This window comes from Passer montanus, unplaced genomic scaffold (genome assembly GCF_014805655.1).
Source record: "Passer montanus isolate IOZ18808 unplaced genomic scaffold, ASM1480565v1 scaffold52, whole genome shotgun sequence".
NCBI lineage: Eukaryota > Metazoa > Chordata > Aves > Passeriformes > Passeridae > Passer > Passer montanus.
The window spans coordinates 3,525,565-3,537,591 of record NW_024370152.1 but is presented as its reverse complement, the minus strand read 5'-3'; the positions used below and the strand labels follow the sequence as shown (position 1 = coordinate 3,537,591).

The window sequence follows — 12,027 nt, the reverse complement described above, 5'->3', positions numbered from 1 at the left end:
GAGGTGTATTAACTTAACAGTCTGTGTGCTCTAAACATTTCATTTTGTTCTTTTAATTTACCAAGAGCCTTTTTTACAGCCTGATTATATAACTTTAATATTTTTAAGGTGTATTAATTCCAGTTTATACTCCTGTACTCCACAGATTTTGTTGGAAGAAAAAATATTGTCATTCCATCTTTTGGGATGACAGAAATATGTTGAAAGAATATGACCTAGTGATAGAAGAACTTTGTCACAGGTTATGGAATTTTTTTGTTAGAAACTCAGTGATCGATTTTCTCTTTTTCTTCTCTGAAAAATTGTAAGAAAATATTTATGTGTTTAGGCTGGCTTTTACTATGTGTTACATCATTGCAGCAATGCACTCTGTGGCTAAGTAATGTGTTAATTTTTGTTTTATAATTCTTTGTGATATCTTGAATGATGCTTTATAATGCTTTTCTATATTCTAAAAATAGCTATCATAAAAAGATAAAGAGGATGGTAGATGTTTATTAGAACAAATAGCCAGCTGGTTCTCTATACACACTATATGTAACATACCACACATACTGACTTAAATCACTAGACCAAAGAAGGCACTAAAAAAGCTAGAGTATAGTTTCCTTTTTAAATTATACCTGTAAGGAGACATTCAGCCATGCACAGAATATTTGTCTCTTTTCAGGGTCAATTCCTTGTGCTGTACAGGAATATTTTGAAGAAATAAATTGTGTTTGTGACCAAAAAAAATTGAATTCAAATAAAACCAGAGAAGGAAATAGTTCAAAAAAAATATTTATTGAAAAAAATTTCATCATCATTTGGCTAAGCTAAGTAAGTAAAATACTAAGTGTGATTACAGTAATTAGAATGCAAATGGCTAGTACCATGAGCAGAATGATTCGGCAATATTTTGAATGTTTTTTTTCCCGCTCCTTCTTTTTTAACAAGGTATCATACCCAGGAGTATAAATATCCCCCATCCAGAACTGTAGATCATTAGGATTTTCCTAGAAGAAAGTCAGAAAATGAAATCAGTTTCTCTCTTTTACACACAAAGTCATTAGAACATAGCCAGAAGTATTTTGGCTATCATCAGACACTGATTAATGAATTTAAGATATCACAACACATATGCAAGGCACTTTCATTTGAATCTAGGTTGTGCTACTTTCCAGATGCTGCAAATGTTCCACTGGGGAAAATTAAAACCACACTTTTCATCCAGGAACCAAAAGTAGGACACCAGCCATTGAAATGTGTTTAAAAACCCAGAACAAACCATGTTGTCTTCTCAAGAAGAAATGTCATGCTGGATAAACACATTTCTGACTCCCTTTTCAAAAAAATGGAACAGCAAAAAACAAAACAAAACAAAATAAAACAAAACTAAAACAAAAGTAATCCCAGAAGTTATTTGTGCCAATCCACAGGAAGGCAGGATCTGTATTGTGTGGATGAGGCTGAGAAAAGCATATGTAATTTGATGACAAAATTTTGCTATGAACAGTTATAAAGTGACTATATAGTATTTAAGGGCCACATTTGTAGCTCTTGCCTATGTAAACAGGGAAGCTGAGTTGTACAGCATTGTGGTTTAAGAGTTTCTCTAGTCAGAGGTCATGTACTGTAAAATTTAAATTCCTGGAATCTTACCAGATACATAGACTTCTTTCCTGATCAGACTCATGTTAGTGTCGTGTCTGTACCAGAAAATATCTGCATATTTACTTCTGTAATCCCACCTAAAGATCCAAGAGGGCTGCACAGTGGTTTATGCACGCACCACACAGCTCACAGCAGTTCACTTGCTCAAACTCAGCAAAACAGCCAATTACCTTGATGTGGCTGGCCAAGTTAGAGTGCAGTGACTGTCTGTCATAGTCTTGCACAGTCCAGGAAGGGGTCTTTTTCTTCTTCTCCCAGTCATCATCCACATGGATATCACTGTACAATGGGTTGCTCTTGATTGTGGATTTCAAGGTGATGGGAGTAATGTGTTTCCCCAGGGATTTGTCTATTATTTCTTGACTGACCCTGTTCAAGTCTAAGCCTGGCAGCTCAGTGACAGTTCTCTTTTCTCTCTGTAAGATACAAGTTAGATCAGAACCTGGCTTTCATTTGCATTACCTACAATACAGGCCTCCTTCCAGAATTATCAATCATAATGTAGCAGAATAATTTTAGAACTGAACATGCAACCATTTTTCTCCTTCTGGCAAACTTCTACAGTGAGGGATCCTGACTGCCCACTCTGGACAGATTTCTTCCTTCTGAGGAAAGCAGGTGGGTAAAATCTGAACATTAAGTTCTTTTGCAAATGTGAACTGACATTATAATGCCTGCTGGAAGAAGGCTTCTGCTTTAGTGACACAGTGCTATGGAGAGCTGCAGTAGAACATTATAGCTCTGGTGGAAGCCATGGATGCATGATGCAGGAGCAAAGATGTAAGGACAAAGAAGAATGATCACAGGGGCAATGGTGTGTAAATGACAACTTCAACTGGAAATGCATCTCTGACAGAAGGGGTGTGACACAGGTCTGTTCACACTCTTGAATGCTAGATCTGTGTCGGGATATGAAGAGGCTCTTCATTAGGCTGAGGACACTGTCAGCATTCACAGGTAATTAAATATCTGAGCACTCTCCCTGTAACAAAAGCTGTTAAATAAGACCTTTTAAAACATGTGGGTGTCAAGGGAGGAAGAAGAACAGCCCTGGTGGAATCATAGTTTTTGAGAAATCACAAGCTGCCTCTCAAAAGAGCAATAAGGGCCTCTTTAGGGGTCTGTAAAATAGTAGTTACGATACTTTTCAATTTGTCATTGCCTGGAGAAATGCAATCAGACTCTCTAGTCCAAGCTATTCAAGATTCATCCCAACCTTCTGTTCCCAAGACTTTCAATTAACCTGGTACTAATCTGTGGTACCACAGTGTGTCAGCTACCTAAGAGCTGCCTGCGTTTTTGCAGAGCCTTTGTCTTACACTAACACGTCTCCCATCTCTTAGGATTTTAGAACCAATACAGAGTATATTCATCCCTCCTCATAAGTACTTTTATCTTTAGGAACTTTTTGTTGAGTCAAGGGAAGCCTTGACCTGACCCAGTGGCCCTGTGTCAGGTATGTTGGGAAGGGGCAATCCCCACCTCTCTCCTGCTCTCAGAAATCACAAAGGTGTGGGCAGCACCTCCTGCACCGTGCACTAAGGTTAAGTGCATGTAGTAAACAACCAGTGAAGAAGCTGGGTCCTGAGAAATTTACTTCCATGTAAGGAAGACTTTCCCTGAATTTTTCACTTTTACTGAGATCTCCAGATGTTAAGGTACCTCAGGCTGGATGGTACTTTCCGCTGCAAAAGGGCTAGGGGCATGTAGTGCTTCTCCTTACACCTTTCTGGTGGGAGCTCAGGGTATCTGACCTCCTGCACACTGGCTTTGGGAACTGCTTGGATGCCTCATCAAGACAGTGAAGGTCCCTAAGATAGCAAACTGTTGGCTTCTTCTGCTTGAGTAATTTTCTGCCCACTTTGTGGGGCGGGTGAATAAATTTTCAGCGGAAATCAGATGTGTGTGTCATCACCTGCTTCATGACTGCAGTGTCATGTGTGCATGTATAAATTGGTACAGATCAGTCTGAGGCAGGTAGGTGTGGAAGGAAGTATAATGACAGATTTCCTTCAGAAAGTGAAGGTGGAGAAGAGAAAACAACAGACTTTGCCTAAGAAACTCTAGGAGGAAGCATCATGCTGGCATTCCTATCACTAAATCATGCAGAAGTGACTAAGCATGTTTCCCATCAATAATTGCCATTAGTAGGCGGGTGGATCCTCAATGACCTCCCATCCTTCTGTTAGTTCATAATTTCCACATGTTGTTCCTTAGCCTCCACACATCCCCTGATAATATTACTCTCTGCATTGCAGTTACAGCTGGCACTGAAGCCCTCTGGGCTGTACTGGTCAGATTTCAGCTGAGCTGGTGTTTTTAACTGCCTTTTCTTTCTGACTGCATTTTATTTTATTTGCTTTATTTCTTATTTAAGATTTGTCATTGACCTTAATGACTCTTCCCTCAGGCTTGCTAAATAGTTGAACTTGGAGAACATTTTGTTGAAGAACGCGAACTGTCTCACCAGGGGTTGATTGGTCTCCCTAGGCTAAAATGTTGTGAAAAGAATGTGACTTGACAGTAATTTTTAAAGCTGTTTCCCATAAAATTCTCCAAAACTTGGAATAGATGGCATGATGCAAAAATTTGTTCATAAAAACTGCTTTGTAGTGAAACTTTTTCCCCCTACTGTGTGAAGTACCTTCTTCTCATGGGTATGAGGCAAGTGTGGTGGCTTGGAGCAGATATAGAGAGGGAAAAGCTTGGGAGGGGCAACCAGGTTTTATCATGAGAGCTGAACCAGAGTTTGGGGTAGGATATAGTTTGCAGAACTTTTAGAGAACAGACATCAAAGTGACAAACTAATTGGGAGAATGTACTTGATTACAGCTGATGCTTGATTGTAAAATTTCTGAGATAGATATGTCCTTCAGACTAGTTAGGGAAAATTAAGGATGGAAACTGGAATCACATGCAAGCCCCAAAAATTTTAAGACTAAGATATCATAAAAAGAAATATGAGCAATATTGCATTAAACATATGAATTTCTAGAAGCAGAGAAAGATTAGAAAACAAAAATATGCTTGCTAGTATTAATTATTGTAAAAGCTACATTTTTACATTTTCTTTTAAGATTCAAAACACATCCCAAGCTTTGTCACAGACTCTGACTTATGCAGCAAATGTTCAAAGAAAGAAAAATATCATAAATGTAAATATCAATATCCATTACAGAATTCATACTATATACACTGAATATAAGAAGACTGTGTGAATGAGACTGGAACAGAACAAATTAAAGGCAATTTATATTATTATTCACTGAATGGAAGGAGCAAACAGTGAATACTCAAAGAAGCAGTAGTTATGGAGAACACTGAAAATTGTAGATGAAATACATTTGTGAAATGCTTATTTTACAAGCTGAAAAGTGCTCAACTTTGCAAACACATAATGTGTTTGATCTACATGTAGCTCATGAGCAAGAACACTCTTATAACTGGTTAATAACCCCTTTTCACTATGAAAAGTATGTTCCTTTTGGACAGACCTAGAGAACTGTCACATACAAGTACTAGCATTCTGGGAAAAGCCCAGAGACCTATAAAGGGCTGATGTTACTTCCATTACTGTGTCAACATGTGCTCAACTATTCCATGTTTTTTTCTTGCTGATTATTTTATAATGCAAATTATGCATACCTTTCAATACACATAACTAAAATTATAATTTATAATTATAATCTTTATAATTATAAATATTTATTAACTTAAAATATTTATTACTAGGAAACATTTTAATCATATTTTTATCTTGACTTCATCCTTCTGTTTCCACTTCTGTTGTTGTTGATAGCACTAAAACAACTCAAAAGCCTAACCATTATTTTCTTAACCTGTGATATGAGGTATCACCCATCAAGCCCAGGACATCAACAGTTAAGGCTAGACCTTGATTTCAAGCCCATCTACCTGAAAGAAGAGAACAAAGAGACAGATAAAAAAATTAAGGAAATATACTTCCTGGAACTCAAGCTTTTCTTTCTTTTCTGCCAGATAGAACTAGCTTCTCTGTTCCCATGGCCAGCCCTAGTTACCACTTGATGTTGGCAATTATGCTCAGGAAAAGAAATGCTGTTGATGGTCAGCTACAAATAGAAGTTTAAACTAAGGCAGTCCTACAGAAACTTACAGCCACCAAATTCTACAGGATTTGTTTCATAACAGCCTTCTCAATCCTAATGAAAGTGACTAGAAGGGTGGTCATTATATTTGACAGTCGTTTGTTTAACACGATAACCTTCTATTGTGCACAAACCTTGTAACAGATTGTGGAGGACCCTCCTTGCACTCATAAGGACACTTTTCTGATGTAGTGAACTATTTTGAAGGCAAACAGACTTCTAGGGTGTAGCTAAGAATACCTGTGGTAGGTGTATTAACTGTATAAGTATTGCTAGACATTTGGAAAGTTAAAAGCTCTTTTGTTATGAAGAATATTAGCACTTGAGAGCTTCATTCAACAAATCACATCTCATAGGAGATACAATGGAAAAGCAGTTGGGAAGGCAAGGATTAACCAAAGGTGCATAAGGCGATAAGAAATACAGTAGGGTAGGTTTCTGAGAAGCCCGAGCAGATCCGGACAAGGCTGCGAAGATGATCAGAGGGTTGAAGCACCTGTCCTATTTGTGCAAGCTAGTATTGTTCAGCATGGGGAAGAGAGGGCTACAGGGAGACCAGGTAGCACCCTTCTAGTACATACAGATGTCTGACAAGAAAGTTGAAGAGAGAATTTTTACAATAGGACAAAGGAAATGGCTTTAAACTGAAGGAAGTTTTAAGTGAAAGAAGGAAGGTTTAAGTTTGCTATAAGGTTGACATTCTTCTCTGTGAGGATGGTGAGACAGTTAAACAGGTTGCCCGGAGAAGTTGTGAATGCCTTATCCCTGACAGTGTTCAAAGCCAGGCTGACTGGGGCTTTGAAGACACCTGCTCAAGTGGAAGACATCTCTGCCTATGGTAGAGGAGTTGGCACCAGATGACCTGTAAGGTCCCTTCCAACTCAAACCTTTCTATGATTCTAGAAATGAAAGTTTTCTTAATGAAGGAAATGAAGGGGATCTGGATTACTGGTCAGAGACATTAAGGCAGCCTCAGGTACTGCAAAACTGAAAAGCCACCTGACATGGGCAGGAAAGAGAGCAGTAGATGGTTACAAACTCTTCAGCCAAAGTGACAGGGATATTTAGACAAAAGTGAATATTCATATGGACTATTTTAATTGAGCATTGTTGACACTACTTCTTCTAATGAATTGTTTAGTTTAGAAAGGTGTTTTATCTGTCACTGGCAATGCAGTTCTGCAGGGCTGTGAGTGCATTATATAAAAACTTTTGTACAGCCTCAGACCAAAGCTCCTGCAAACCTTGCAGCTGGCTCTTCTTGTGGCCAGTTGCAGATGTCTAGGGAAGAATAAGGGAGAGAGTGGAAATACGTAATGCATGTATGAGCCAGGGGACAAAGAAGGGATTCTAACCCGGCACCTAACTTACAGATTTTAAAAAACCCTCTTGTCCTGGTATACTGAGAAACAAGCAAGGACAGGACACAGGCATTAACTCATACGTAAAGCCAAAAAACCACCATGCCAAGAAGTATCATGCTGCTAAGACTGAATGCTCTCTGCTGTCTTCCAAAAATAGTGGGGGGAAAGGGAAATATAAACAAGAAAGAGAAGTCTTGAGAACTGCAGAAAACTACCAGGCTGACTACACGGGAGACATGCATGAGAAACAGATATGGAGCATTTATCATCTGGTGTGTGCTGGGCATTAAAACATATTGTGGGGCAGAGACTCCAGCAGGACTGGAAATTGTCAGGGAGACTAGAATGTGGTCAGCAGTGATACATTTGCAGGAGAAAGTCTGTGCTTTTTATGCTGTTTTTCACAAGGAAGGGCCAAAATTCCACGACTGCTTTATGGTTTGTTTTAGTCAAAGTAGACTATGAAAGTACATGCTAAGCTGAGAAGCTGTTCAATTTGCCTGATACCAAAGAGAAAAGTGAGGAGAAAGATCAGCAGGTTTTTGTCATTACATGAAGCTGCTTTTTATAATGGAAACAAATTTTAAAACTTAAAGGTGGAGAAAACACATAAGGACTTCAGTGCTTTTGAATTTAATTGATCTCATAATAAAAGTTTGGAAGAGACCACAAGCATACCACTGAGCAGTCACTTTGCATAGGGAGACCTGAGTAGCATTAGTTTCTTCAGAGAATATTAACTTCTAAAGAGGGAATTTAAACTACTCTAAGGTTTAATGATTTTAGGAATCTTTAGATCGTGCACACATGTTCTGAAATTAATTCTCTCTCTCCTCCTCCTCCCATCTCCCCTTTTTCCATTTCTGAATTAAATAATCCCTAACCCCATTATCTCTCTCATCTTAAAGTGAAATATGTTATTCCTGCATCATTAGTTCTCCACTGTGCCATCATGTTTCTTCTAATGTCTGAAACTCATCATGACTTTTCCCTTTCTTTGATTGTCAGCAAAAGGAGAAAAATAAGGCAAGCTCCTAAGGGAGAGAGAATGGCACAATGGATTTTTATCTGGACAGCTTGAATTCTCTAATGATTACACTAAAAAGTATAGATTGTATCCTAGGTTTAACACTTATAAAATATACCACTTTGCAAACTCCATTTTTGGAGTCTTGGTGAGTACAGACATTTCCTTTGTAACAGCCATCCCGGGCTGGGACACAGAGTTCCAGGAAAACCCTCTCGCTGGTGGTGGCGTGGGAAAAAAAAAAAAAAAAAAAAAAAAAAAAGCACAAGTCAAAAAGCACAGGGCTCTCTACACATTTTTAATCCTCCCGCAGCTCTGCAGCCCTGGCTCAGTGACAGTGCGTCCTGATTGACAACAATGGGGAGAAGGATCCCTGCTGCGGAGGAGGCTCTGTGTGTGGCTGCCTCCCTCCTGCATAACAGAGGGGCTCAGATGGGGGAGGGGGTGAGGCCAGCATTGCACCATACCCTATAGTTTGGGATCCTTCAGGCTCCGTCCCTTGGTTAGGGCTGTTTGCATGGGACACTACGGGCGACCGCGTGTTCCCCGCCCCAGCTTTCCTTGGGGAGCCGCCAGCAAAGATTATACAACACGAACAGAGTGACTGGAGGCAGTGGAGTAGGCAGAGGGAAGGGTGCCTGGAGTAGGGAAGAAGCTAGGGAAAGGAAGGGGGGAGCGTGGAAGCGGGTGTCACGGGGGACGGACTTTTTCAGTTGGAAGAGGACTGGAATGGACTCTGGGAGGGAGCAAAGGGGTTTAGAGAGCTGATGGGGAGAAATGTCTGAAAAGGGAAAAGTGCAACAGGAAGTAGCTGTAGGAGACTTTCAGCATCATTCTCCTCCCTTCCCCCAGGTTCAAGCTTTTTTGGCTCCTACTCCTCGTTTCCCTGGGGAATCAGACCCCCACACTAAGGATCCTGAGAATGTAGACCCTTCTCCATCACTCCCCTCACCCCCAACCACTTATGTATGTCTCCATCCCTTGACAAGAACCAGACCTTGGAGCTTTTGCTCATGCTAGGGGTGGGGAAAGGCGAGGGGCTCCCCGGGCAGCAGGGAAGGAGCACTGTGGAGCAGCAAGTGGGGCCCAGAGGGGTGTGAGCTGATGCAGCTGTACTGCTGCTGATCCAGACATGAACTTCTCCTCCGCCAGCTCCAGGGCCTCTGCTAGGCAGTGCACATTTACATTTTTACCAAGAAACTGCTGCTACCCATATAATAACCTGGATTAATGCAGTCAGCATGTTTCACACTTTCAACAGTTGTCTTTCAGAATGCTAGGAAGGCAAAAGTTGAATGAGGGAAAAAATATAAGGAAAATAAAAAGGAAGTTATGGTGCACTATGTAGATATATATATTTGTAGCAAGAATCTCTCATGTCCCTCTAATGTGCCTTTTCATCAAGTTTAAGGGATATGACTTCTTCACTTTCAGTTTTAAATCTGGGGCTTTTCTTACTTCAGAGAGCATATTCCACACACACCTTTAGTACAATTAAGTGGCCTTCAGTAGACTTTACGCAAAATGCAATGAAAATGTTACAAAGAGCAATAGAAATCCTAATACACCAAAATAAAGTCAGTGGAGCCCCTGGAAAAGAGTAACTCTTCTCATGGAGCCTGATCCTTGCTGATGTCCATGGGAAAATACACAGGAATATTAATGATGCCGATTAAGAGATGCAGGAAGCTGAAACTACAGCTGATCTGTCAACATCATGTAATTTTTCTCCTGATCCTTAAAACAAGGTAGAAAAATCAGGAAAGTGTCAGCCTCTTTTAGACCTTACCTGTAAATAGATCCTGTTGTGCCACCGCTGCACTCCAGGTAAAGCTGCTTCCGGGAATTTTGCCCAGTTGGCTGGTAGAAAGGCAGAGCTTTTCACTAAAGATTTAACCTCCAGTTGCAGGAATTTATCAGGATGGTTGTTGTTTGGCAAAACGGAGAGGTCCATGTTTCTATGCTGTAGAGTAATAATGAAAACAGCCCAAGCTTCTGCTTCCTGGCTGTGCACGCTCTTTCTATTATTAATGACGTGAAGAAGGATACGACAGTTTCCTGAAACTGTATCTGACCCCTGTTTGGTATCAGGCTCACTTATATCATCTACCAACGATAAAAGATTGTTTAGAAGTGGCAGAGCAGATAGGACAAGTTTCTGTAAGTGCCTGGCTTAAGTTTTCAGGTTCAAGGTCTATTTTGATAGATACATATGTGCTCATTAAAACTAACTGAGTACCAGTGAGTAGATGCATAAGACACTTAAATGCATACCAGCACTTCCTCAAGTTATCTGCCAAAAATGTCAAGCCTACAATACTTCAAAGTAACATTTTTTTCCCCCGAGAAAATTAGAAGCAGCTTCCCGTCAAAGCAAGTCTTCCTCTTCTGCAGCAGTACCAAGAGGCTCCATTGTGCTGTGTGGGTTGGTACCATTTACCACAACAGCTACGACATGCACTTTTTTTAGGATCAGGGATTTCTTTCACAGTAAATTCTTCTTGACCCTGGGAAATATTAGATTGTTTCAAGTAATTGATAACAGAAGTTTTCAGGGAATTGATTCTGCTCCCATTCAAATCCGTGGAAAAATTCACTGTAACTGACTTGAACAGTATGGTCTCAGTCCCATTCCTTTTATTATTTTATTCTGAGATTCGATATTTTCATCATCATTTTATGAGTCTTAAGTCCTTTTGACTTTCAGCTAATGAAATTCCCCTTCTCATTATGGCATCTATGTATGACTAGCAAAAGCAGCCTCGTCATTTTATTTTAACCTTTTCTTAAAATATGTATGTTCTTCTAGCATATGTTTCATTTAGATGAAATTGCTACAGAGGATAAGCTTTTGAAAGGTCATTGCTTGAAATCCAGGAAAACCTTTTTTGAATCAAATTTGTGCTGAGAATTAGAGCATCACAAAAAATTTAGCTCTGTACTTAGACACAGAATCAAACCAATCTATTTACCACACAGAAAATAGCTGAAATATAGAAACTAAATAAAAATAGGAAAACATTTTAAAATCCTAAAGTAAAAATGAATAGTTGGATATACATATAAGTTAAACCTGTTATTTACTTAAAGAGCTCATGATGTTTCTTTGCATGTAATTATTGGAGATTATTTTAAAGCATATCTGTTTAAAATTATTAATATGCCACCTTTCAAGTAGATGCTCAAATAAGTATCTGTGAGCAGCCACATAGACAGTAGTGACTGTGCTTCTGAGGAAATGTGTATGCTTCTGGGGATTCTGGTGCTACATTTACAACTAGGTCTCCCCAGTTTAATGAAGCCCTGAAACACTAATGCACCTTTCCAGTGGTGCAACCCTAGGGATTACCATGAAGCTGGTGTTTTGGATTTACCATGACATATAGTTCTCACTTTTTCCCTGTGCAGTAATAACTCAGAAAGTAATAATTTCTGTTCTAAAATGCATGGGTATATGAAACCAAGACTTCTAAAACATAGGATTTCCAGCATCTCTAGAAACACAGGGCTTTTCTGTGCTACTGTAGCATAAGACGTTTTCTGTGCGTGTGTGAGTTTACATACCAATACTACGCCATTGGACATAAGAACATAATAGGTATCTTATTAAGTCAGACCTCTCCCAACCCCAGGATCTACCACTTTGTTTGAAAAGGACAGGAACAAGATGCTTTTTAGGGAGACAGTTTACAACCTGCTGCTTTCTGCAGTTCATTCTTCTGCTCCTTCAGAAGCCACAAAATTTTTTTCTTTTTGTGCTGAAGTATCTCTTTTCCAGGCCTTTTATTATCTATTTATAAATTGTCAATAAAGTTGTCTGACTGCTTTTCAATTCTTCAGGCTAAATTGCTTACTT

At 39.5% G+C, this 12,027-nt stretch overlaps 1 protein-coding gene across 1 annotated transcript; it reads right to left on the bottom strand.

Annotated features, from left to right (window-relative positions):
- Positions 1 to 815: 815 nt before the first annotated feature.
- On the bottom strand, positions 816 to 10,125 carry MINAR2 (membrane integral NOTCH2 associated receptor 2). The gene is made up of 3 exons (XM_039724194.1): positions 9,961 to 10,125; positions 1,824 to 2,069; positions 816 to 995 (listed from the first exon to the last, which is right to left on the bottom strand). The coding sequence occupies exons 1-3, from the start codon at positions 10,123 to 10,125 to the stop codon at positions 816 to 818; spliced, it is 591 nt and encodes a 196-aa protein (XP_039580128.1).
- Positions 10,126 to 12,027: the final 1,902 nt, after the last annotated feature.